The 27,915-nt window shown below is 45.9% G+C and overlaps 1 protein-coding gene across 1 annotated transcript in view; it reads right to left on the bottom strand.

Moving 5' to 3' along the window:
- Window positions 1–14,668, bottom strand: part of SYNM (synemin) — a 65,375-nt gene extending 50,707 nt beyond the window's left edge. The window contains exon 1 of the mRNA XM_069766286.1: window positions 13,805–14,668. Within this exon, the coding sequence (XP_069622387.1) occupies window positions 13,805–14,599 (795 nt within the window). The 5' untranslated portion in view covers window positions 14,600–14,668. The remainder of the gene's footprint in view (window positions 1–13,804) is intronic.
- Window positions 14,669–27,915: the final 13,247 nt, after the last annotated feature.

The raw sequence follows: 27,915 nt of genomic DNA, 5'->3' as shown, positions 1-27,915 counted from the left end.
AGTCTTGAACTCATGGACATCACCAGACGCTGTGTTTCCTCCTTTTTGATGCTCTGCCAGGCCTTCACTTCGGTGGTTTTCAGTTGCTGTTTGCTTGTGGGCCTTTCTGTCTGAAGTTTAGTCTTTAAAGTGAGATGCATGTTCAATTGGGTTGAGATCAGGTAACTGACTTGGCCATTCAAGAATATTCCACTTCTTTGATGTAATAAACTCCTGGGTTGCTTTGGCTTTATGTTTTGGGTCATTGTCCATCTGTAGTATGAAACGACGACCAATCAGTTTGGCTGCATTTGGCTGGATCTGAGCACACAGTATGTCTCTGAATACCTCAGAATTCATTTGGCTGCTTCTGTCCTGTGTCACATCATCAATAAACACTAGTGACCCAGTGCCACTGGCAGCCATGCATGCCCAAGCCATCACACTTCCTCCGCCGTGTTTTACAGGTGATGTGGTATGCTTTGGATCATGAGCTGTACCATGCCTTCGCCATACTTTTCTCTTTCCATCATTCTGGTAAAGGTTGATCTTGGTTTAATCTGTCCAAAGAATGTTCTTCCAGAATTGTGCTGGCTTTTTTAGATGTCTTTTAGCAAAGTCCAGTCTAGCCTTTTTATTCTTGGAGCTTATGAGTGGCTTGCACTGTGCAGTGAACCCTCTGTATTTACTTTCAAGCAGTCTTCTCTTTATGGTAGATTTGGATAGTGATACGCTGACCTCCTGGAGAGTGTTGGTCACTTGGTTGGCTGTTGTGAAGGGGTTTCTCTTCACCATGGAGATTATTCTGCGATCATCCACCACTGTTGTCTTCCGTGGGCGCCCAGGTCTTTTTGCATTGACGAGTTCACCAGTGCTTTCTTTCTTTCTCCGGATGTACCAAACTGTAGATTTTGCCACTCCTAATATTGTAGCAATTTCTCGGGTGGGTTTTTTCTGTTTTCGCAGCTTAAGGATGGCTTGTTTCACCTGCATGGAGAGCTCCTTTGACCGCATGTTTACTTCACAGCAAAACCTTCCAAATGCAAGCACCACACCTCAAATTAACTCCAGGCCTTTTATCTGCTTAATTGAGAATGACATAATGAAGGGATTGCCCACACTTGTCTATGAAATTGCCTTGGAGTCAATTGTCCAATTACTTTTGGTCCCTTTAAAAACAGGGTGGCACATGTTAAGGAGCTGAAACTCCTAAACCCTTCATCCAATTTTAATGTGGATACCCTCAATTGAAAGCTGAAAGTCTGAACTTCAACTGCATCTGAATTGTTTTGTCTAGAATTCATTGTGGTAATGTCTATAACCAAAATTAGAAAAATGTTGTCTCTGTCCAAATATATATGGACCTAACTGTACATATACATAAAAATTAAAAATATTATAAAGATAGATAAGAAGGATACTAAGTCCACTAATTAATAAAAATAACACCTAACCTGCTAGTGCCTGAACCTGAAACTGCCTTGTCTGGTCCGGTCTTCTATCCAGAAGCCGCACAGTCTGAACTTGTACCAGTGTCAGTCCTGTCTTCTATCTAGAAGCTGCACAGTCTGAACTTGCACCAGTGGCCCTCCTGTCTTCTATCTAGAAGCCGCACAGTCTGAACTTGTACCAGTGGCCCTCCTGTCGTCTATCTAGAAGCCGCACAGTCTGAACTTGTACCAGTGGCAGTCCTGTCTTCTATCTAGAAGCCGCACAGTCTGAACTTGTACCAGTGGCCCTCCTGTCGTCTATCTAGAAGCCGCACAGTCTGAACTTGTACCAGTGGCAGTCCTGTCTTCTATCTAGAAGCCGCACAGTCTGAACTTGTATCAGTGGCCCTCCTGTCGTCTATCTAGAAGCCGCACAGTCTGAACTTGTCCCAGTGGCCGTCCTGTCTTCTATCTAGAAGCTGCAGAGTCTGAACTTGTACCAGTGGCCATCCTGTCTTCTATCTAGAAGCCGCACAGTCTGAACTTGTACCAGTGGCCCTCCTGTCTTCTATCTAGAAGCCGCACAGTCTGAACTTGTCCCAGTGGCCGTCCTGTCTTCTATCTAGAAGCTGCAGAGTCTGAACTTGTACCAGTGGCCATCCAGTCTTCTATCTAGAAGCCGCACAGTCTGAACTTGTACCAGTGGCCCTCCTGTCTTCTATCTAGAAGCCGCACAGTCTGAACTTGTCCCAGTGGCCGTCCTGTCTTCTATCTAGAAGCCGCACAGTCTGAACTTGTACCAGTGGCCATCCTGTCTTCTATCTAGAAGCCGCACAGTCTGAACTTGTACCAGTGGCCCTCCTGTCTTCTATCTAGAAGCTGCACAGTCTGAACTTGTCCCAGTGGCCGTCCTGTCTTCTATAAAGAAGCTGCAGAGTCTGAACTTGTACCAGTGGCCCTCCTGTCTTCTATCTAGAAGCCGCACAGTCTGAACTTGTACCAGTGGCCTCCTGTCGTCTATCTAGAAGCCGCACAGTCTGAACTTGTCCCAGTGGCCGTCCTGTCTTCTATCTAGAAGCTGCAGAGTCTGAACTTGTACCAGTGGCCATCCTGTCTTCTATCTAGAAGCTGCAGAGTCTGAACTTGTACCAGTGGCCATCCTGTCTTCTATCTAGAAGCTGCAGAGTCTGAACTTGTACCAGGGGCCATCCTGTCTTCTATCTAGAAGCCGCACAGTCTGAACTTGTACCAGTGGCCCTCCTGTCTTCTATCTAGAAGCCGCACAGTCTGAACTTGTCCCAGTGGCCGTCCTGTCTTCTATCTAGAAGCTGCAGAGTCTGAACTTGTAGCAGTGGCCCTCCTGTCTTCTATCTAGAAACCGCACAGTCTGAACTTGTACCAGGGGCCATCCTGTCTTCTATCTAGAAGCCGCACAGTCTGAACTTGTACCAGTGGCCCTCCTGTCGTCTATCTAGAAGCCGCACAATCTGAACTTGTCCCAGTGGCCATCCTGTCTTCTATCTAGAAGCTGCAGAGTCTGAACTTGTACCAGTGGCCATCCTGTCTTCTATCTAGAAGCTGCAGAGTCTGAACTTGTACCAGGGGCCATCCTGTCTTCTATCTAGAAGCCGCACAGTCTGAACTTGTACCAGTGGCCCTCCTGTCTTCTATCTAGAAGCCGCACAGTCTGAACTTGTACCTGTGGCCATCCTGTCTTCTATCTAGAAGCCGCACAGTCTGAACTTGTCCCAGTGGCCATCCTGTCTTCTATCCAGAAGCCGCACAGTCTGAACCTGTACCAGTGGCCATCCTGTCTTCTATCCAGAAGCCGCACAGTCTGAACCTGTACCAGTGGCCCTCCTGTCTTGTATCCAGAAGCCACAATGTCGGCATCTGCACCAATATCCAGTCCTGCATGGGACTCCAAACTCCAAGCGGCTACTGCTCTGGACACTGTCCTCATGTGATACCTGGCTGCTACCTGCAGTTCAAGCCTGACCTCCCCATCAGAGGCTACAGTGAAAACCAGGTAGCCGCTTAGATACGCCCCTCCAGGGAAAACTCGGCCTGTGGTGCAGTGGGTCCACGATACACCAGCATGACAATTATACAGTGTGGGGGCCATTATACAGTGTGAGGACCATTATGTTGTGTTTTGGGGGAACTGTGGGACAATCATATTGTGTATAGAGGAGCTGTGGGCTCATCTTATTGTGCATAGAGGAGGTGTAGGGGCATCAGACTGTGTATATGGGAGCTGTGGGTACATCATATTGTGTATAGGGGAGCTGTGGGTTCATCATACTGTGTATGGGGGGACTCAAGAGACATTTTTAAATGTTAAGTGGACACTTAAGGACCATTATTGTTATTTATAGTGGCACTCAGGGTATTGTGACTGCTAAAGGTGCATTTTTATGGGCAAAATGTGGACAATGTTTTCTAGGGCACTTGCACACGGCATTAATGTATTTTCAAGGGGGAAATGTTATCATCTAGAGGGCACAAAGGAGACATTTTACTAAAGGGCACAGTGGTGGCATTACAATGTGGGCCGTAAGATGAGCGCTGTTTTTATACCACACACCAGGTGCAGTAATAGGGACACATACGGCAGCAGCGGCTCAGCTTTGGGGTGACAGTAGAATGAGGAGATTGTGCAGGTTGGGAATAGATGTGGACGGTGCTGGAAATGCACTGCACTGGGCTGTGCAATATACTGCGTGGGCTGTGCAATATACTGCATGGGCTGTGCTATATACTACATGGGCTGTGTAATATACTGCGTGCGCTTTGCAATATACTGCGTGGGCTGTGGGCTATGCAATATACTGCGTGGGCTGTGCAATATACTGCGTGGGCTGTGCTATATACTGCGTGGGCTGTGCAATGTACTACGTGGGCTGTGCAATGTACTACGTAGGCTGTGCAATGTACTTCTTGGGCTGTGCAATATACTACGTGGGCTGTGCTATACACTACGTGGGCTGTGCTATACACTACGTGACCTGTGTTATACACTACGTGGCCTGTGTTATATACTGCGTGCGTGGGCTGTTATATACTACGTGAGCTGTGTTATATGCTATGTGGGCTGTTATACACTTCGTGGGCTGTGCTCTATACTACGTGGCTGTGCTATATACTCTGTGGGCTGTGTTATATACTACGTGGCTGGCTATATACTATGTGGCTCTGCTATATAGTCCGTGGGCTGTGCTATATACTCCGTGAGCTGTGCCATATACTACATGGCTGTGCTATATACTACGTGGCTGTGCAATATACTACGTGGCTGTGCTATTTACTATGTGGGCTGTTATATACTACGTGGCTGTGCTATATACTACGTGGCCAGCCACAAACAATCAGCGACAGGTGCAGTCCGGCGAATTGGCGCGGGAGTTGAACCATGCTTCGCTAATTGGTCACGGCCGGCCAAATCCTGTGTATTCAGTGTATTATTCTAAAATCTTCATAAATAAACTACATACATATTCTAGAATACCCGATGCATTAGAATCGGGCTACCATCTAGTATTCTATATTCTCCCATTTGTGTGAAATGTCAGATGGCACACAGACTCATAGAGTTTTATAGGCCCATTCACACATAAATGAAAATCACGAATCTGACAATGAGATCTGGGAGGGTCAAAGAATGTTCTGTTCTGATCTGATTTTGAGGATCAGAATGGGACATGCTCCATAAGTCTGTAAAAGTGGGCAGCAAAGAAGAAATGAGGAATCCAGCTCAACGAGGTAGTGAAAAAAAACTTCTTTCTTTATTCACTTGAAAATATATTCAGTGGAGGATAAAAACATCAGCAGTTACAAAAGATAAAAAGCGATATCAACGCGTTTCTGGTGACCAAGCACCCTTAATCATGATATCTAGTGTTAGGGTTGGCGGAACGCACCAAATATATAGTTTATTAGATGGAATTGGTGCGTTCCCGCTCGTGTCACTTCTAAGGCCTCATGTGACTCGGACGCCTGGACTGGAGATTCCAAAGGTTTGGCGAAGGTGGGAGCCAGCCGAAACCTCTGCCTACACTGGGCTCGCTCCAACCTTCGCTTGTGAAAACGAAGGTCTATGCGAGTAGATATGGCTATGAGCTCCTCCAGTGTGGCGGGAATCTCCCTAGTGGCCAAAGCGTCTTTCACATGGTCAGCCAGCCCCCTCCAAAATACGGGAATGAGGGTTTTATCTGACCATTCCAACTCAGACGCTAATGTCCGGAAGAGAACAGCAAAATGGCTGACCATGGTTGAACCCTGAGTCAAAGCCAGCAGCTGGAGCGCTGTATCATGGGTGACTTGAGGTCCTAAAAAGACCTGTTTCAGAGAGTCCAGAAACCGAGGAACACTCCGCACCAAATGATCGTTGCGCTCCCACAGCGGCGTAGCCCACTCCAACGCTCTGTCCGACAAGAGGGGGATTATGAATCCCACCTTTGCCCGCTCAGTAGGGAAACGTGCAGCCAGGAGCTCGAGGTGTATACCACATTGGCTCACGAAACCCCTACAGGACTTACTGTCCCCAGAGTATCTCTCAGGCAAAGGAAGGTGAGATAGGGTCGGAACAGAGGTGGCAGTGGGTAAAGCTGCTGCAGCCACGCTAGCAGCCTGAACAGCTATTGCGGTAACATCCACCGCCGAGGTTGCACGCTCAAGAGACGCCAACCGGCCCTCCAGCAGCTGGATGTACCCCTGCAATCGCTGTTCATCCGCCATTACTTAGCCAGATCCTGGCGCTAGCATTCTGTTAGGGTTGGCGGAACGCACCAAATATATAGTTTATTAGATGGAATTGGTGCGTTCGCAACCCGGTATCCACCGTGCAGGAAAGTACCTGCTGCTAAGTAAGACGGACTATATGGCGGTACTATAAGAATACATACAAGGGTTAACTTCACCCTGCGTGAAGGAAGCGATCCTGTTGCGTCACAGGACCGTGGTACCGCACATAGAGCGCGAGCAATAAGTCAGCGAACACAACCCCAACTAGGATTGAAGTCCGATTAGACCACTGCTGGCACAACACCGCAACTGGGTGTGTAAGGAAACTATCGAAATAGTAAATAAAGGCATGAGAGTGCGTGCGGTGCCGCACAAACGGACGCCGCTAACCACCCAGGCTTGGGTAAGGAAAGCGCACGGCGCCGTACAGGCGGTCACAGCAACTAGACGCTGTTATGTGTGTTTTGTGCTGATGGCTAGTCGGGCGCTAGATAGCTACCATCATCCGCAACACAGTCAACAACACTAGGGAGGGATATTTAGGAGCTTTCATCCTTCGACATACATCCATCTACACACACACATATTTTCAAGACAATACTAGCGCATGGCCGTGCGGTCATGCGCAGTTTATATAGTTGCAGCACAGGAAGCTGCTACTGAAGTTTTTGCCCTTTCAGGACCTTCCAGAAGGACCAATGGAAAGTGCTGCAGTACCTGAGCATGTTTTGTCCTTTCAGGACCTTCCAGGAGGACCAATGGAATGTACTGCAGCACCTGAGCATGTGAGCGAACATGTGGCCCCCGACCTCCAATGGGAGACCCTGCCCTGGGCATGCTCAGTGTGAGTAAACAAGGACTTAGTCCCAGAGAGGCTCGCTCGCCGCAGATCAGTGCAGGGTACCATAGGAAAGCCAGAAAAGGCAGTAGTGACCCTATGCACCGAATCAGCCTCAGCGAGACGCTGCGAGCGACGTCTCCACTGAGCAGAGTCCACTGCGGCCGATACCGAATGGGAGACCGCAGCAGACACGGATCGAGATTCCCCCTGTGCAGCAGAGGAAACTCGACTCCTAACATCTAGTGTGTGGCTTATCTTGCATTTTTATACTAGGATCTGGTGAGCACACCAGTACACTGATTAATTAACATAATTACTAAACAAAGTGAAAACACAAGAGAGTAAATATACATACACATAAAACAAATGCTTTGGCTGGATGAAAAGACAATATATAATTGTTTCACAATATAGAATACATAGCAGCAAAAAATATCCCATATATATGGAATTGCATTTGATGTCATAATTTTGTAAAGATGGAAAAATACACCATAATTGTTAGCACATGCAATGTAATACACCATGATTTTTAACGCATATAATATAAAAGGCAAATCCAATGCCATCAATCAATTTATGAATAAAATTCTATAAAGAAATTCTATCAATGGTTGTGTTACATGTAGTTTTTTTGCACTGCGTGTACTAAAGGGTTAATTTAATTAGTGGCAGGCTTGGTGTAGCATGCTAACCTTTGTATCCAAGCGGGCAGCACAACAATACTGCACATATATACAGTGATGTAGCCTTATTATGTATAGCACGGTCCCTTAGTATATAGTGTACTCATTTATTATGTACAGCAGAGGCCCTTAGTATATAGTGTACTCACTTTTTATGTATAGCACAGTCCCTTAGTAAATAGTGTTCTCACTTATATATAGTTCAATTCCTTATTATATAGTGTACTCTCTTATTATGTCTACACAGTCCCTTAATGTATAAGTGTACTCACTTATGTATAGCGCCGTCCTTAGTTACAGTTTCCTCTTTTATTATGTATACTACCGTCCCTTATTACATACCATACTCTCTAATTATATATGGTGCCATCCCTTATTATATAGCTTCCTCTGCTGTTCTGTAAAGTGCTGTCTCTTACATAGTTTATTCTTGTAATTTTTGTTATTCACAGCGCCTTCTTTTATGACATAGTCCCCTCTCTTGTTAGATATAAAATTACTGCTTATGGAGCAGCCGATGACCAGATGTCTAGTCCATCAGCTCCTCCATTAGAAAAGAAGCTTTCCCATGGTCTATCAGCAGTCATTGCATTATATATCTAACAAGAGAGGACGGTATGTAATAAAGACAGGGCTCTATATAATCCGATATGTGAGGGACGGTGCTGTACATAACAAGAGAGGGCACTGTGTAATAAGGGACGACAATATACATAATACAGGAGACTGTGTAATATATATACATGTATGTGTGTAACATGTATTTGTGTGTGGCTGTATATACATATATGTAGCTTTGTCGCCATAAAAGAAGGGGTGCCCTGACACATTTCTTGCACAGGGGCCCCAAGCTGTCAGTTTCCGCCCCTGCATGAATGGTATTGTGTCTGAGGGCTCTTTGGATCACTGTAATCAAGCACTTGTGATAATTAGTTTGCCAGGTGAGCCCAATTAAAGGAAAACTAATTAAAAATGATGTTCCACAGTATTTAGCAGGCCAGAAGTTTCAAGCAAACTGAGAAAAAAAAAGATCTATCTGCTGCCAAAAAGCATCAAATAGTGCAGTTCCTTGAATGGGGTACGAAATCATTAGATGTATTTTCGTTAAGTAAGCATGATTCTTCAGATTAAGAGAGAGCAGCAGCTAAAATACTATTACAAAGCAGCAAACAGGTATTCGAAGCTGCTAGTACCACTGGAGTCCTGCGAACTTCAAGGTGTACGATGCTCCAGAGGCTTGAATTTGTGAATTAGCTTACTATTCTGCCACCCCTAAGCAGTGCTGATAAGCAGTAACGCTTGCAGTGAGCCTAGACAAACATGAAGACTAATTTTAATACAGTGTTTTTTACTGGTGATTACCATGCAACTCTTTATGGTCCAAATGGATGGAATAGTGAATGGTCAGTGGATGGCTACCATGACCCAACAAGGCTGCAATGTCAGCAAGGAGGTGGTGGAGTCTTGTTTTAGTCTATAATCATGGGGAGAGAGGTGGTGGGCCCCTTTAGGTTCCATGAAGGTTTGAAAATTACCTCTGTAATATACATAGAGTTTCTGACCACTTTCGTCCATGGCACAAAAATAAGAACTGTGCCAGCCGTAGCAAAATCATCTTTATGCATGACAATGCACTATGTCATGCTGCAAAGAATACCTCTGAGTCATTGGCTGCTATAGGTATAAAAGGCGAGAAACTCACTATATGGTCACCATCCTCCCCTGACTTCAATCTTATTGAGAACCTTTGGAGTATCCTCAAGCAAAAGATCTATGAGAGTAGGAGTCAGTTAACATCAAAACAGCAACTCAGGTAGACTATTACGTGGCATCCTCCAATTAAATTGAAGCAGAAACTATCCAAAACCCACAAGCAGTGATAAGCCAACGTGCTGGGATAAGGTGTTATCTGAACGATTAATATGTTCCAGTCTACACACCTGCATGTCTTGCGGCTGTTCAACAGTTGCAACACATGCAGGGATTCCCTGTTTTTTAGACAATCCCTGCCTGTGTTGCGGCTGTCAAACAGCCGTGAGACATGCAGGAGTGGAGACTCGAACATAGTATTTGAGCACTCCGAAGACACTCAGTGAGCACACGAGCATGGAGGATAATCTTATCCGAGCACGTTTACTCATCACTACTCACAAGTTCAATGGATGCAAGAATTGTGAAGGTGATATCAAAGAAAGGGTCCTATGTAGTGATGAGCGAGTATACTCCTTGCTCGAGTATTCCCAAGCACGCTTGGGTGGTCTCCGAGTATTTGTTAGTGCTCGGATTTTAGTTTTCTTCGCCTCAGCTGCATGATTTACAGCTGCTAGACAGCCTGAATACATGTTGGAATTACCTAATAAACAGGCATTCCTCACATGTATTCAGCCTGTCTAGCAGCCGTAAATCATGCAGCTGCGGCAACGAAAACTAAATCTCCCGAGCACTACAAAATACTCGGGAGACCACCCGCGCGTGCTCGGGGAAAATCCGAGCAAGGAGTACACTCGCTCATCACTAGTCCTATGTTAATATGTAACTTGGCCTGTTTTTGGATTGGATGTTTTTGATTGCAAAAGCTTTTGATTTCAGTAAATGGCACTCCTTTATCCGGCAAATTCAACAAATGGCCATTTTCAGTTGTTTACGACCTATAAAATGTTTGGAGACTCTGTTATGCAGAATAATTTGGAACAGTGCAGTCTGAGTTTTTTCAGTTTTGAAAAATTAATACTGCTCTCATTGGGAGGTTTGTCCAATAAAATCTGATTTATACTCTAAAGATTGATTATTTGAACATTATACTGACTCATTTGCATCTAAAATCAGAGAAAAATAACATTTGCATAATAATTTGTAATGCGTTGTATAAGAGACTTAGCCCTTATAAAAAAATCACACTTGTACAGATTTTATATGTTTTATTTTACGTAAAACAATTTTATCCCATATGTAAATGAAGGGGTTTCAGTGCATCCTTGGCATGGTCAACTGCTCATTGTGCCCCCTCAATTACCATGCTTTGCCCCTCCCTTTATAATGATTGACAGAGCGAGCACTGCGTGTTTGGGATCCTCGGCCCTGCACGTACTGACATTGCAGGAGCAGTGGACTCACACAATGTTAGTCTGTGCGGGTGCCCTCCGATCGCTTTACGCTGCTTGTACCAACCGCTTGCTGCACACAGGATCATACACCAATGCTGAAAGGAGGGAAAGATGAGAGTGCGCACACTGACACTACGGGTACTCAACATCGGCAGTGTCAGAATGTGCTCGCATATCCCTCTCCTGTCAGTACCGGCCACCCACTGCTGTGCGATCTTTGTGCTGCAAGCTATTTTTGCTACATTACAGCTATTTTCATTATTTTACTACTTTAGACAGTTTTACACCTATTGTGGTAATCCTAAAAAACCCTTTAAATGACACATGTCACCATAAAAATGCAGTTCAATCAGTCGGTACCATGGTATAGAGCAGGGGGAGCTGAGTAGATTGATATATAATTTTGTGAGAACAGATTCTTTTTGGGATATTTGGTCCAGTGGACGGTGCCATCAGTGACTGACAGCTTTCTTTGTATAAGTGGGCAAATCTGTGGCCAAAACTTCTTTGACAATGGAAACTTAGACTAAATAGTCTTAAAATATGACAATAGTGTTTCATAATGCTTAATAAATATGATTTTTTTTTCAGACTAAGTTCACGCCACGTATTAGTTGGCTAACTTTTTGCCAGAAACTTGCAGCAAAATTTTGCCACATTTTTTTTGAGCAATATGCCACGAACTAGACTATGCCTCCTCCCCATATATGACAGCTAAACCATAAGCAGCATTGGCTGAAATCACACAGCCAGGTAATTGCGGCATTAGAGTGAAAAACACACTTTAAACGTCGCCAGGGAGACTCCTCGGACAGGTGGGTCTCTGGTGGCTTCTCCTTGCCCACTGCCAGTGATTGACAGGTCTCTGCCTATACCTCATACAGGAAGAGACCTGTCACTCCAGGGGAGCAGAGGGGGAGAAGACATTGAGTACCTGGCCATGTGACTAGTCACACGTGATTCTCGGCGGCTGTTAAAGCCATGTTTTGCTGGAGCGTTTCAGAGTTAAACATACATGGCTGAAATCATACAGCCAGTGCCGGCTACCAGCTGTCTGTGGATCGGGCTCCATTTATCTACTGTCAGGTTCCCTTTAATGGTAGGGAATAGGTTTGTGCTCAACTGTTAACAATAGTTGGTGTGCTGAAGCAAGACGTCCATCTCAACTATATCCAAAAAATAATTCAGCACACAAAAATAACAAGTCAAATAAGTATATGAGACTTATTCAAAAAAGATTCATGTGTTCACAGAAAAACAAACAAGCCAACGTTTCAGCCATTCGGGCCTTTATCAAGGTTAATTTTTTGAATCAGGAACTCAAGGATCTATGTGAGAGATCTCCTTCTGCTACAGCAATCTCTCACATGGATCCTTGAATTCTCGATTCACAGATTAACCTTGATAAAGGCCCGAATGGCCAAAACGTTGGCTTGTTTGTTTTCCTGTGAACACATGAATCTATTTTCTTTATATACTTATTTGACTTGTCATTTTTGTGTTCTGATTTATTTTTTAGGTTCCCTTTAATGATCACGTGATGTTATAAAAGCTCTTGTATGTATAATGTGTCGGTGTCTCAGTTCTTTTCTTCATGTAATGAATATTGAATGGATTTCCAGCACAGATATTTACAGCCATTCTCAGTTTTTGCTTTGCTTTCCCTCATTGGTTTCAGCAGAGGTAAAACTGAAGTATAGAAAATTGTAAAAAAAAAAACAACCAACCCCAGAATAAACAGCTGTAGGAACAGAGCCACTGTTTCGAAAGGAAAGAACAGCCATCTTAATCCGCTCAGATAGCAGTCACCTCTGCCAACCAGCACCAGCTACAGAGCAAGAATCAGCCGCACACATGTGGACCTGCAGCGGCGCGACCCCTCCGTTTTGTTATTCGGCCACGATCCCATAGATCACACCGTAATGGCTCACACTAAATACAGACCCTCAATGTCATTTCCTACCTAAGCCCCTTTAAAAACAACAAAAGAAGATAAATATGGGACGTGTGAAGCTATTTCTGGGCGCCCATTGCGTCTACTGTTACACAGGCCCAGCCTGGCTGGCTGTGACTATGGCAGGTGCAGGAGTAACACGCAGATTTTTAATAATGTCACTACAGATTGTGAAGGGATTAAAGTTTATAGAAATCTTTTAATAGGTCACACAACTGGACACCGAGTCTGGAAATACAATACAGCAAGTATTAGTGTGATGGCATAGATGAAATCCTGGGATATTCCACTCTGCAAGCATACATATAAAATGGGAGGGCCGGGGGTGCTGAAAATTCTATCAGAAGGGATTCCTAAATAATGTGTCAGGGAAAGAGCGGCAGCACCAACGCTTGCACCCAAATCTCACCAAACTACAGACTGGCAAGTTCATTCAGATGTGCAGACATTACTAAAGTATTGCTGCATTAGTAGGCAGATTTACCATTTATTCAGGGCCAGCAGGAAGGTCAGAGGGGCAATAATAGAGTCAGGGGGGGCGCAATTTATAATATTAAAAATGCAAGTTCTATATTTAAATTTCTTTAGATGCCAACAAGAATTGTAGCAATTTTTACTGTCATTCTATTTCTTTTCATAAATGTAAAAACAGATTATTAAATGCTAATGTTTTTGTAAAGATTTGATGTGCCAGTTATGAGAAACCTTCTGTAAAAGCCATATGTAAATCCGGTGGGAAGTGCATTGTGGGTGTGTCATTGCAACGGGACTGCTTTGTGTAAGTGCATTGACACCGCCCAGTGCACTTCCAACCTGATTGGCTTATCATTTCTACACTAGATTTCTGATGACTAGAGTATTAGATCATTAAATAAAACATATCATTTTTAATTGAGCGACAAGAGCTTATACAGCCAAAACACTACTTCGATATGTAAAATCGTGCAGACAAATTCCCTTTAAATTACTGCAAATAGAAGAAAAATATTTACAGCTGAGCTTTCAGTTGTCTTTATGTATAAACCTGATAATATTTTTCAGGTTTTTTAATACTATGGGTGTCCTACCTGGTACTCTTCCGTCTCCATGCTGTACTTCTCTTTCATCCTCAACAGTTCTTTTTCCAATATCTTCTCAATTCCCAGCAGCTCGTCATATACTTTGCGTAATTCTTCTAGCTGTAGTTTCTGTCCTCTGACCTCCTCTTCCACTCCATGACGGCCTTCTTCCTCCAACCTCAGTGTGTTCTCTAATTCCTCAATCTTTTTTTGGTAAACCAAGAAGGCTTCCTTCCAAGACTCTGAAAGCTCCATTGACAAGCTCTGTACATCCCTTAGGCTAAACCCATGTCGCGAAACGTCTTGCATGGTCATTTGCAATGGCATCTGAAGAGCTTTATCTCTCAGGGCAAACATCTCCTCTTCTTGAGAAGTTAGAAGGATCTGACGTTCTTGTTGGAGACGAAAATACAGTTCTTCCAATGATGCCTGGTTAGTCTTTGCTTGCTGCAGATCTTTCTTGTAAAGTTCTAGTTGTTGGTCGATTTTGAGTCTCATGGACCTCACTTGCTCCCATAATTCTTGCAAATCCTGGAATTCTTGCCAAAGGTTGTCCTTCTGTAGTTCTACATCACATTTTTGTACACTGAGCTCTTCCACTTGTCTCCTCAGGAGGCATAATTCATTAAAGTAAACCTGTGTCCATTCTGCGCCTCTTTCCTGACGAAGTCTGTGGATCTCTTCTACCAGTACCTGGTTCTCCGATTCTAGCTGCCTCACTTTAGAGAGGTACTGGTCCAAACGTTTATTCAGTTCATTTAGTTGGGTTTTCTCATCCCCAAACCCTCTCCTCACAGACAACATGGTTAAAAGCAATTTTGATTCCTTTTCACTGTGTATTATCCTAAGGCTCCTTTCATCAAGTGCCCACAGAGATCTGAGACTCTAGCTGAGGTGACACAGCCTTCAGAGTTACAGGGAGTGACAATTTAAGAAGGAGGAGTTCAGAGATGAACGGAAAACTTCTCAGAAGCACTTAAAAAAGAATGATAGTTATGCAGAGTATAAAGTGACACAGTGCCATCTGCTGGGAAAATGCTGGAAAAAAGCTATGAAATCATCACCTTACAGTACATACTAAGAAGCACTAGAGGGAGTGTGTTGTTAAAAAAAATACACAAAATTAAAGTATTATTTTTAAAATAATATATATGTATATATATATATATATATATATATACATATGTATATATATATATATATATGTATATATATATATATATATATATTACAGTACAGACCAAAAGTTTGGACACACCTTCTCATTTAAAGATTTCTCTGTATTTTCATGACTATGAAAATTGTACATTGACACTGAAGGCATCAAAACTATGAATTAACACATGTTAATTATATACTTAACAAAAAAGTGTGAAACAACTGAAATTATGTCTTATATTCTAGGTTCTTCAAAGTAGCCACCCTTTGCTTTGATGACTGCTTGTGAATGTACAATTTTCATGGTCATGAATATACAGAAAATCTTTAAATGAGAAGGTGTGTCGAAAAGTTTGCTCTGTACTGTATATATATATATATCCTGTCAAGATCACACCTCACCACCTGCACGCTTGACCCGCTCCCATCCCACCTCATCCCTAACCTTTCCACGGTCTTCATCCCAACCCTAACGCACCTCTTCAACCTCTCACTCACAACAGGTGTCTTTCCCTCATCCTTCAAGCATGCCAAGATCACACCCATCCTCAAAAAGCCCTCCCTCGACCCATCCTCTGTGTCTAGCTATCGCCCAATATCTCTTCTCCCTTATGCCTCCAAATTGCTGGAGCAACACGTCCATCTTCAACTGTCCTCCCACTTCTCCTCCTGCTCCCTCTTTGATCGGTTACAATCAGGCTTCCGTTCCCATCACTCAGCTGAAACTGCCCTAACTAAAGTCACCAATGACCTACTAACTGCCAGGAGCAAGCGACACTACTCTGTCCTCCTTCTCCTGGACTTGTCTTCTGCCTTTGACACTGTAGACCACTCCCTTTTGCTACAAATCCTCTCATCCCTTGGCATCACAGACTTGGCCCTTTCCTGGATCTCGTCATATCTGACAGACCGAACATTCAGTGTCTCCCTCCCCCACACCACCTCCTCACTTCGCCCCTTGTCAGTCGGTGTTCCTCAAGGCTCTGTTCTAGGACCCCTACTCTTCTCCATCTACACTTTCGGCCTGGGACAGCTCATAGAATCCCACGGTATGCAGTACCATCTCTACGCTGACGACACGCAGATCTACCTCTCCGGACCTGACCTCTCCTCCTTGCTTACCAAAATCCCGCACTGTCTGTCTGCCATTTCAGCCTTCTTTTCTGCTCGCTTTCTACAACTGAACATGGACAAAACAGAATTCATCATCTTTCCCCCATCTCACTCTACCCCTCCACCAGACCTATCCATCAATGTCAATGGCTGCTCACTATCCCCAGTCCCACACGCCCGGTGCCTCGGGGTGATCCTCGACTCTGCCCTCTCTTTCAAGCCACATATCCAAGCCCTTGCCTCCTCCTGTCGTCTCAAACTCAAAAATATTTCCCGGATCCGTGCTTTCCTTGACCGCAACACTGCAAAAACGCTAGTGCATGCCCTTATCATCTCCCGCCTCGACTACTGCAACCTCCTACTCTCTGGACTCCCCTCTAGCACTCTGGCACCACTCCAATCCATCCTACACTCTGCTGCCCGACTAATCCACCTGTCCCCCCGCTATTCCCCAGCCTCTCCCCTGTGTCAAGCCCTTCACTGGCTTCCTATCGCCCAGAGACTCCAGTTCAAAACCCTCACACTGACATACAAAGCCATCCACAACCTGTCTCCTCCATACATCTGTGACATGGTCTCCCGGTACCTACCTACACGCGACCTCCGATCCTCCCAAGACCTCCTTCTCTACTCCCCTCTCATCTCTTCTTCCCATAACCGCATCCAAGACTTCTCCCGTGCTTCCCCCATACTCTGGAACTCTCTACCCCAACACATCAGACTTGCGCCTAATATAGAAACCTTCAAAAAGAACCTGAAGACTCATCTCTTCCGACAAGCCTACAGCCTGCAGTGATCCTCAACCTACTGAACAGCCGTACAGCCAGCTCTTCCCTCTCCTAGTGTATCCTCACCCACCCCCTGCAGACTGTGAGCCCTCGCGGGCAGGGTCCTCCCTCCTTATGTACTCGTGTGCCTTGTTATCTGCTCATGTTTAATGTATTTGTCTATATTTGCCCCGTATTCACATGTAAAGCGCCATGGAATAAATGGCGCTATAAAAATGTATAATAATAATAATAATATATATATATATATACACATACATCTAATATATAAAGCTGAATGTGTGTGTGTGTATGTGTGTATGTCCGGGATCGGCATCTGCACCGTCGCAGCTACAGCCACAAAATTTTGCACAGTCACACGTCTGGACCCCGAGAGCATCATAGGCTACTAGCTATTGAACCCGTTCTACGCCCGGGTGGCGAGCATTTATATTGGTATATTGTCTCCATCCTGGTATGTGCTGCTCCATCCTGCGTCCCCATCCTGTCATGGGCTGCTCCATCCTGCGTCTCCATCCTGTCATGTGCTGCTCCATCCTGCGTCCCCATCCTGTCATGCGCTGCTCCCATCCTGCGTCCCCATCCTGTGATGCGCTGCTCCCATCCTGCGTCCCCATCCTGTCATGCGCTGCTCCATCCTGCGTCCCCATCCTGTCATGCGCTGCTCCCATCCTGCGTCCCCATCCTTATGTGCTGCTGCATCCTGCGTCCCCATCCTTGTGTGCTGCTGCATCCTGCGTCCCCATCCTTATGTGCTGCTGCATCCTGCGTCCCCATCCTTATGTGCTGCTCCATCCTGCGTCCCCATCCTTATGTGCTGCTCCCATCCTGCGTCCCCATCCTTATGTGCTGCTGCATCCTGCGTCCCCATCCTGTTATGTGCTGCTCCATCCTGCGTCCCCATCCTTATGTGCTGCTCCATCCTGCGTCCCCATCCTTATGTGCTGCTCCATCCTGCGTCCCCATCCTTATGTGCTGCTCCATCCTGCGTCCCCATCCTTATGTGCTGCTCCATCCTGCGTCCCCATCCTTATGTGCTGCTCCATCCTGCGTCCCCATCCTTATGTGCTGCTCCATCCTGCGTCCCCATCCTGTTATGTGCTGCTCCATCCTGCGTCCCCATCCATATGTGCTGCTCCATCCTGCGTCCCAATCCTTATGTGCTGCTCCATCCTGCGTCCCCATCCTTATGTGCTGCTCCATCCTGCGTCCCCATCCTGTTATGTGCTGCTCCATCCTGCGTCCCCATCCTGTTATGTGCTGCTCCATCCTGCGTCCCCATCCTTATGTGCTGCTCCATCCTGCGTCCCCATACTGTTATGTGCTGCTCCATCCTGCGTCCCCATCCTTATGTGCTGCTGCATCCTGCGTCCCCATCCTTATGTGCTGCTCCATCCTGCGTCCCCATCCTTATGTGCTGCTGCATCCTGCGTCCCCATACTTATGTGCTGCTCCATCCTGCGTCCCCATCCTGTTATGTGCTGCTCCATCCTGCGTCCCCATCCTTATGTGCTGCTCCATCCTGCGTCCCCATACTGTTATGTGCTGCTCCATCCTGCGTCCCCATCCTTATGTGCTGCTGCATCCTGTGTCCCCATCCTTATGTGCTGCTCCATCCTGCGTCCCCATCCTTATGTGCTGCTGCATCCTGCGTCCCCATCCTTATGTGCTGCTCCATCCTGCGTCCCCATCCTTATGTGCTGCTGCATCCTGCGTCCCCATACTTATGTGCTGCTCCATCCTGCGTCCCCATCCTTATGTGCTGCTCCATCCTGCGTCCCCATCCTTATGTGCTGCTCCATCCTGCGTCCCCATCCTTATGTGCTGCTGCATCCTGCGTCCCCATCCTGTTATGTGCTGCTCCATCCTGCGTCCCCATCCTTATGTGCTGCTCCATCCTGCGTCCCCATCCTTATGTGCTGCTCCATCCTGCGTCCCCATCCTTATGTGCTGCTCCATCCTGCGTCCCCATCCTTATGTGCTGCTGCATCCTGCGTCCCCATACTTATGTGCTGCTCCATCCTGCGTCCCCATACTGCCTCTGACCTGCTCGGCGCGGAGTGCTGGGGGGCCTGAGCAGGCGGGGACACCGGCGCGCTGTGGGGGTCAGGTGCCGGTATCGCCGCCAGCTCAGGCCCCCCAGCACTTACTATATTCACCTGTCCTCCGTTCCATCGCTGAGCGGCGCCATCGTCCCGGTCTCCTGGCCGTGACTGTTCAGTCAGAGGGCGGCGCCGGCGCGCATTAAGCGCGTCATCGCGCCCTCTGAACTGAAGGTCACAGGCCGAAGACCGGGAAGATGGCGCCGCTCAGCGATGGAACGGGGACAGGTGAATATAGGCCGATACTCACCCTCCTGGCGGTCCCTGCTTCTGCGGTGGAGATCGCGGTGTGCGTTCAGTGTGAACGCACACCGCAATCTCCCGGGAGCGTCGCTCTGTGAGGCCCAGACTGCGCCGGCGCTTGCGCTTGCGCAGTCTATAGAGGCTTCGGACAGAGTGACGCTCCCAGCGTTATATTATAGATGTTGTGAGGCAAAATTTTAACCCCGCGTGTTCCAATTCACCAAACAATTTTGCCCCTATCTACATAATGGGGAAAAAGTGAAAGGAAAAGTGTTGGAGGCAAATTGACAGCCAGGAGGAGATGGCATACAGGTATATACTATATATAGTATATATATGGGAGATGATATACAGCTATATATTATATACAGGAGAAGATGACATACAGTTATATACTACTGTATATACAGGGGACATGACATACAGGTATATACTATATACAGGGGAGATGAAATACAGGTATATACTATATACAGGGGAGATGAAATACAGGTATCTCTAATATAACGCTGGGAGCGTCACTCTGTCCGAAGCCTTTATAGACTGCGCAAGCGCAAGCGCCGGCGCAGTCTGGGCCTCACAGAGTGACGCTCCCAGGAGATCGCGGTATGCGTTAACACTGAACGCACACCGCGATCTCCAACAGAGAAGCAGGGACCGCCAGGAGGGTGAGTATCGGCTGTATTCACCTGTCCTCCGTTCCACCGCTGCGCGCCGCCATCTTCCCGATCCTCGGCCTGTGACCTTCAGTTCAGAGGGCACGATGACGCGCTTAATGCACGGTGGAACGGAGGACAGGTGAATATAGTAAGTGCTGGGGGGCCTGAGCTGGCGGCGATACTGGCACCTGACCCCCACAGCGCGCCGGTGTCCCCGCCTGCTCAGGCCCCCCAGCACTCGGCGCCCAGCGACAATAGGTGAGTATTTTTTTTTTATATATATATATATATATTGCAGCAGCATATGGGGGCATATAGAATGGAGCATGTTAAGGGGGCCATCAACCATAATGGAGCAGTGTACAGGGGCATATAGAATGGAGCATGTTAAGGGGGCCATAAACCATAATGGAGCAGTGTACGGGGGCATATAGTATGGAGCATCTTATGGGGGCCATAAACCTTTATGGAACAGCGTACGGGGCATACACTATGGAGCCTCTTATGGGTGCCATAAACCATAATGGAGCAGTGTATGGGGGCATATACAATGGAGCATCTTATGGGGCCATAAACCATAATGGAGCAGTGTACGGGGACATATACCATGGAGCATCTTATGGGGGCCATAAACCTTTATGGAACAGCGTACGGGGCATACACTATGGAGCATCTTATGGGGGCCATAAACCATAATGGAGCAGTGTACGGGGCATATTCTATGGAGCATCTTATGGGGGCCTGTTGTGAATTCTGTTATCGAACTCCCTCCTGTGGTCATGAATGGTACTTCGGCGAGTTCTGTCCATGGACTCCCTCTGGTGGCTGTGAGTGGAGCTGCTGCTTCTGAGGTTCCTTCCACAGGTGACTTAGTTTATTCTTTGGCTGGCTGCTCTATTTAACTCCACTCAGATCGTTACTCCATGCCAGCTGTCAATGTTCTTGTACTGGTTCAGTTCGCTCTTGGATCTTTCTGGTGACCTGTCTACTCCAGCAGAAGCTAAGTCCCTGCTAGTTAATTATTTGTTCATTGTTTTCTTGTCCAGCTTGCTATCATGATTTTGCCTTGCTAGCTGGAAGCTCTGGGATGCAGAGTGGCACCTCCGCACCGTGAGTCGGTGCGGAGGTCTTTTTGCACACTCTGCGTGGTCTTTTTGTAGTTTTTTGTGCTGACCGCAAAGATACCTTTCCTATCCTCAGTCTGTTTAGTAAGTCTGGCCTCCTTTGCTGAAACCTGTTTCATTTCTGTGTTTGTGAATTTCATCTTAACTCACAGTCAATATATGTGGGGGGCTGCCTTTTCCTTTGGGGAATTTCTCTGAGGCAAGGTAGGCTTTTTTTCTATCTCTAGGGCTAGTTAGCTCTTAGGCTGTGAAGAGGCGTCTAGGCAGAGTTAGGTACTCTCCACGGCTATTTCTAGTGTGTGTGATAGGATTAGGGGTTGCGGTCAGCAGAGCTCCCACTTCCCAGAGCTTGTCCTGTGTTAGTTTAACCATCAGTTCGTTCCGGGTGCTCCTAACCACCAGGTCCATAACAGGGGCCATAAACCATAATGGAGCAGTGTACGGGGGCATATACCATGGAGCATCTTATGGGGGCCACCAACCTTTATGGAGCAGTGTACGGGGGCATATACTATGGAGCATCTTATGGGGGCCATCAACCTTTATGGAGCAGTGTACGGGGCATATACTATGGAGCATTTTATGGGGGCCATAAACCTTTATGGAGCAGCGTATGGGGCATATGGATGGGAGCAGCAAATTAAAGAATGGTGGCGCAGGATGGGAGCAGCACATGACAGAACGGGGGCGCAGGATGGGAGCAGCACATGACAGAATAGGGCAGCACATGACAGAACGGGGGTGCAGGATGGGAGCAGCACATGACAGAACGGGGGCGCAGGATGGGAGCAGCACATGACAGAATGTGGGCGCAGGATGGGAGCAGCACATGACAGAATGGGGGCGCAGGATGGAAGCAGCACATGACAGAATGGGGGCGCAGGATGGGAGCAACACATGACAGGATGGGGGCGCAGGATGGGAGCAGCAAATGACAGGATGGGGACGCAGGATGGGTGCAGCACATGACAGGATGGGGACGCAGGATGGGTGCAGCACATGACAGGATGGGGACGCAGGATGGGTGCAGCACATGACAGGATGGGGACGCAGGATGGGTGCAGTGTTGTGAATTCTGTGGTCAAGCTCCCTCCTGTGGTCATGAGTGGTACTTCGGCTGGTTCTGTCTATGAGCTTCCTCTGGTGGATGTGAGTGGGGCTGCGGCTTCTGAGTTTCCTTCTTCAGGTGACGAGGTTAAGTCGTTAGGTGCTGCTCTATTTAACTCCACCTAGTTCTTTGTTCCTGGCCTCCAGTCAATGTTCCAGTATTGGTCTTGCTTTCTCCTGGATCGTTCCTGTGGCCTGTCTGCCCTGCATAAGCTAAGTTTTGCTTGTGTTACTTTTGTTTGCAATATTTTCTGTCCAGCTTGCTATTTTGGTTTTTCTTGCTTGCTGGAAGCTCTGAGACGCAGAGGGAGCACCTCTGTACCGTTAGTCGGTGCGGAGGGTCTTTTTTCCCCCTCTGCGTGATTGTTTGTAGGTTTTTGTGCTGACCGCAAAGCTATCTTTCCTATCCTCGGTCTATTCAGTAAGTCGGGCCTTGCTTTGCTAAAGTCTATTTCATCTCTGTGTTTTGTATTTTCATCTTTACTCACAGTCATTATATGTGGGGGGCTGCCTTTTCCTTTGGGGAAGGTAGTCTTATTTTTCTATCTTCAGGGCTAGCTAGTTTCTCAGGCTGTGCCGAGTTGCATAGGGAGCGTTAGGCGCAATCCACGGCTACCTCTAGTGTGGTATGATAGGATTAGGGATTGCGGTCAGCAGAGTTCCCACGTCTCAGAGCTCGTCCTATGTTAGTAACTATCAGGTCACTTTGTGTGCTCTTAACCACTAGGTCCATTGTGGTTCTGAATCACCTGTTCATAACAGTGCAGCACAAGACAGGATGGGGACGCAGGATGGGTGCAGCACATGACAGGATGGGGACGCAGGATGGAGCAGCACATGACAGGATGGGGACGCAGGATGGAGCAGCACATACCAGGATGGAGACCATATACCAATATAAATGATCGCCACCCGGGCGTAGAACGGGTTCAATAGCTAGTATACTATATACAGGGGAAATGACTTACAGGTATATCTACTATATAAAGCTGAATGTGTGTATGTATGTGTGTGTGTATGTGTGTGTGTGTGTATGTCCGGGATTGGCATCTGCACCGTCGCAGCTACAGCCACAAAATTTTGCACAGTCACACGTCTGGACCCTGAGAGCGTCATAGGCTATATTGTGAGGCAAAATTTTAACCCCGCGCGTTCCAATTCACCTAACAATTTTGCCCCTATCTACATAATGGGGAAAAAGTGAAAGGAAAAGTGTTGGAAGCGTTGCAGCTACAGCAACAAAATTTTGCACAGTCACACGTCTGGACCCTGAGAGCGTCATAGGCTACGTTGTGAGGTGAAATTTTAACCCCGCGCTTTCCAATTCACCAAACAATTTTGCCCCTATCTACATAATGGGGAAAAAGTGAAATGAAAAGTGTTGGAGGCGTCGCAGCTACAGCCACAAAATTTTGCACAGTCACACGTCTGGACCCCGAGAGCGTCATAGGCTATGTTGTGAGGTGAAATTTTAACTCCGCGCTTTCCAATTCACCAAACTATTTTTCCCCTATCTACATAATGGGGAAAAGTGAAAGGAAAAGTGTTGGAGGCAAATTGACAGCTGCCAGATGTGAACAAGGGGGACTTAAAGAATGAGAGCGATGGCGCCAAAGAGTATATACCGTACAGTTGCTAAGGTGGGGCCCCGACATGAGATACTCACCATACATGGGGATATGAACACACACACAAAATGCGCCACACACTACCACGTGCTTGAACACATATTACCCTCAGCACACATTTCACCACACATACACCAACCTCGCCACATAAAAGTCGAAACACAAGTCGCCGCTCAAAACTCGCCACGCGCAAAACTCACCACATGCAAAAACTAGGCTCACGCAAAACTCGCCACAAGTGCAAAACTCACCTCATGGAAAACTCGCCACACGCAAAACTTGCACACGCGGAAAAATTGCCACATGCACAAAATTTGCAACACATGCAAAAGTTGCCTCACACAAAACTTGCACATACTCAAAAGGCACCAGACATAAAACTCACCACGCGCAAAACTCGCCATGCCCAAAACTTGCTGCACACAACTTGCTACACTAACCTGTCACATGCAACTCGACACACAAAAAGTTGCTACACGCATGTTGCCACACAAAACTCATCTCACAAAAGTCACTACATGCATGTCGCCACACACAACTCAACACACACAACTTGACAAACGAAACTCGCCCTAAAACACACACAAGTCTGGTATTAGCCTTCAAAAATAAAAATCTGATTAATAAGCAGACAAACTACAAGAGCAACAAATGTACCATATAGGAAATACGGCAGCTGTCAGTCACATGACCTGTCTATTATGTGTATGTGTGAGCTAATATATACTGCCAGGGGGAGGGCTTCCTGTTGGCTGGGGATTTATCAGGCTGCCAATTTATCTTACAAATACTGAGGTAAAAATACTGAGCAAATAACGTGTTAACGAGGTCTAATACAGGAGATCACACAGGTATATACTATATACAGGAGGAGATGACATACAGGTATATACTATATACAGGAGGAGATGACACACAGGTATATACTTTATACAGGGGAGATGACACACAGCTATATACTATATACAGGAGAGATGACACACAGGTATATACTATATAGAGGAGGAGATGACATACAGGTACATCCTATATACAGGAGGAGATGACATACAGGTATATACTATATACAGGAGGAGAAGACACACAGGTATATACTATATACAGGAGCAGATTACCTACAGGTATATACTATATACAGGAGATGACATACAGGTATATGCTATATATAGAAGATGACATACAGGTATATACTATATACAGGAGGAGATGACCACAGATATATACTATATACAGGGGAGATGACACACGTATATACTATATATATAGAAGGAGATGACATACAGGTATATACTATATATAGGAGGAGATGACATACAGGTATATACTATATATAGGAGGAGATGACTTACAGGTATATACTATATATAGGAGGAGATGACATACAGGTATATACTATATACAGGGGAGATGACACACAGCAGGTATATACTATATACAGGGGAGATGACATACAGGTATATACTAAATACAGGAGATGACATACAGGTGTATACTATATATAAGGGAGATGACAAACATGTACTGTATATACTGAGGTGAAAATGAGAGGTGTGAGGTGAAAATGAAAAGGTGTGAGTGCAAAATGAGAGGAGTGAGGGAAAATAGTGTAGTGATCGGAAAATGACAGATGTGAGGTCGAAATGACAAGTGTTAGGGGGGAATGAGAGGTGTGAGGGAGAAAATGAGAGATGTGAGGGGGAAAATTAAAGATGTGATTGGGAAAATGAGAGGCGTGATGGGAAAATAAGAGAAGTGACGTGCTATAACTAACCACAGATATTTACTATGCCCAGGCAACGCCGGGCTCTTCAGCTAGTCTAATATATAAAGCTGAATGTGTGTGTGTATGTGTGTATGTCCGGGATTGGCATCTGTACCGTCGCAGCTACAGCCACAAAATTTTACACAGTCACACGTCTCGACCCTGAGAGCGTCCTAGGCTATGTTGTGAGGCGAAATTTTAACCCCGCGCGTTCCAATTCACCAAATAATTTTGCCCCTATCTACATAATGGGAAAAAGTGAAAGGAAAAGTGTTGGAGGCAAATTGACAGCTGCCAGATGTGAACAAGGGGGATTTAAACAATGAGAGCGATGGCGCCAAAGAGTATATACCGTACAGTTGCTAAGGTGGGGCCCCGATATGGGATACTCACCACACATGGGGATATGAACACACACACAAAATATGCCACACACTACCACGTGCTTGAACACATATACCACCCTCAGCACACATTTCACTACACATACACCAACCTCGCCACATAAAAGTCAAAACACAAAAGTTGCCACTCAAAACTCGCCACACGCAAAACTCACCACATGCAAAACTAAACTCACGCAAAACTCGCCACACGTGCAAAACTCACCTCATGGAAAACTCGCCACACGCAAAACTTGCACACGTGGAAAAATTGCCACATGCACAAAAGTTGCAACACATGCAAAAGTTGCCTCACACAAAACTTGCACATACTCAAAACGCACCACACATAAAACTCGCCACGTGCAAAACTCGCCATGCGCAAAACTTGCTGCACACAACTTGCTACACTAACCTGTCACATGCATGTCGCCACACAAAACTCATCTCACAAAAGTCGCTACATGTATGTCGCCACACGCAACTCAACACACACAACTTGACACATGAAGCTCGCCCTAAAACACACACAAGTCTGGTATTATCCTTCAAAAATAAAAGTCTGATTAATAAGCAGACAAACTACAAGAGCAACAACTGTACCATATAGGAAATTCGGGAGCTGTCAGTCACATGACCTGTCTATTATGTGTATGTATGAGCTAATATATACTGCCAGGGGGAAGGGCTTCCTGTTGGCTGGGGATTTATCAGGCTGCCAATTTAGCTTACAAATACTGAGGTAAAAATACTGAGCAAATAACGTGTGAACAAGGTCTAATACAGGAGGAGATGACACACAGATATATACTATATACAGGAGGAGATGACACACATGTATATACTATATACAGGGGAGATGACACACACACACATATATACTATATACAGGGGAGGTGACACACAGGTATATACTATATATAGGAGGAGATGACACACAGGTATATACTATATACAGGAGGAGATGACACACTGGTATATACTGTATACAGGGGAGATGACATACAGGTACATACTATATACAGGAGGAGATGACACACAGGTATATACTATATACAGGAGCAGATGACACACAGCTATATACTATATACAGGAGGAGATGACATACAGGTATATACTATATAAAAGAGATGACACATAGGTATATAGAGGAGGAGATGACATACAGCAGGTATATACTGTATACAGGGTAGATGACATACAGGTATATACTATATACAGGAGATGACATAAAGGTATATACTATATATAGGAGATGACATACAGGTATCTAGTATATACAGAAGAAATGACATACAGGTATATACTATATACAGGAGGAGATGACACATAGGTATATACAATATACAGGAGGAGATGACATACAGCAGGTATATACTATTTACAGGGGAGATGACATACAGGTATATACTATATACAGGAGATGACATACAGGTGTATGCTATATATAAGGGAGATGACAAACATGTATACACTGAGGGAAAAATGAGAGGTGTGAGGTGAAAATAAGGGGTGTGAGGTGAAAATGAAAAGGTGTGAGTGCAAAATGAGAGGAGTGAGTGAAAATAGTGGAGTGATCGGAAAATGACAGATGTGAGGTCGAAATGACAAGTGTTAGGGGGGAATGAGAGGAGTGAGGGGGGAATGAGAGGAGTGAGGGGGAATGAGAGGAGTGAGGGGGAAAATAAGAGTGAGGGGGAAAATGAGAGGTGTAAGGGAGAAAATGAGAGATGTGAGGGGGAAAATAAGAGGCGTGATGGGAAAATAAGAGAAGTGAGATGCTACAACTAACCACAGATATTTACTATGCCCAGGCAACGCTGGGCTCTTCAGCTAGTATATATATATATATATATATATATATATATATAATTGTCTAAGGGGTACTTCCGTCTTTCTGTCCTCAACTTCCGTAACGGAAATCCCACGTCGCTGATTGGTCTCGCCAGCTGCCTGTCATGGCTGCCGCGACCAATCAGCGACGGTCACAGTCCGATTAGTCCCTCCCTACTCCCCGCAGTCAGTGCCCGGTGCCCGCATACTCCCATAACGG

The sequence above is a fragment of the Ranitomeya imitator genome, chromosome 4, assembly GCF_032444005.1.
Source record: "Ranitomeya imitator isolate aRanImi1 chromosome 4, aRanImi1.pri, whole genome shotgun sequence".
Lineage (NCBI taxonomy): Eukaryota > Metazoa > Chordata > Amphibia > Anura > Dendrobatidae > Ranitomeya > Ranitomeya imitator.
This window is presented reverse-complemented; position numbering and strand designations above follow the sequence as displayed.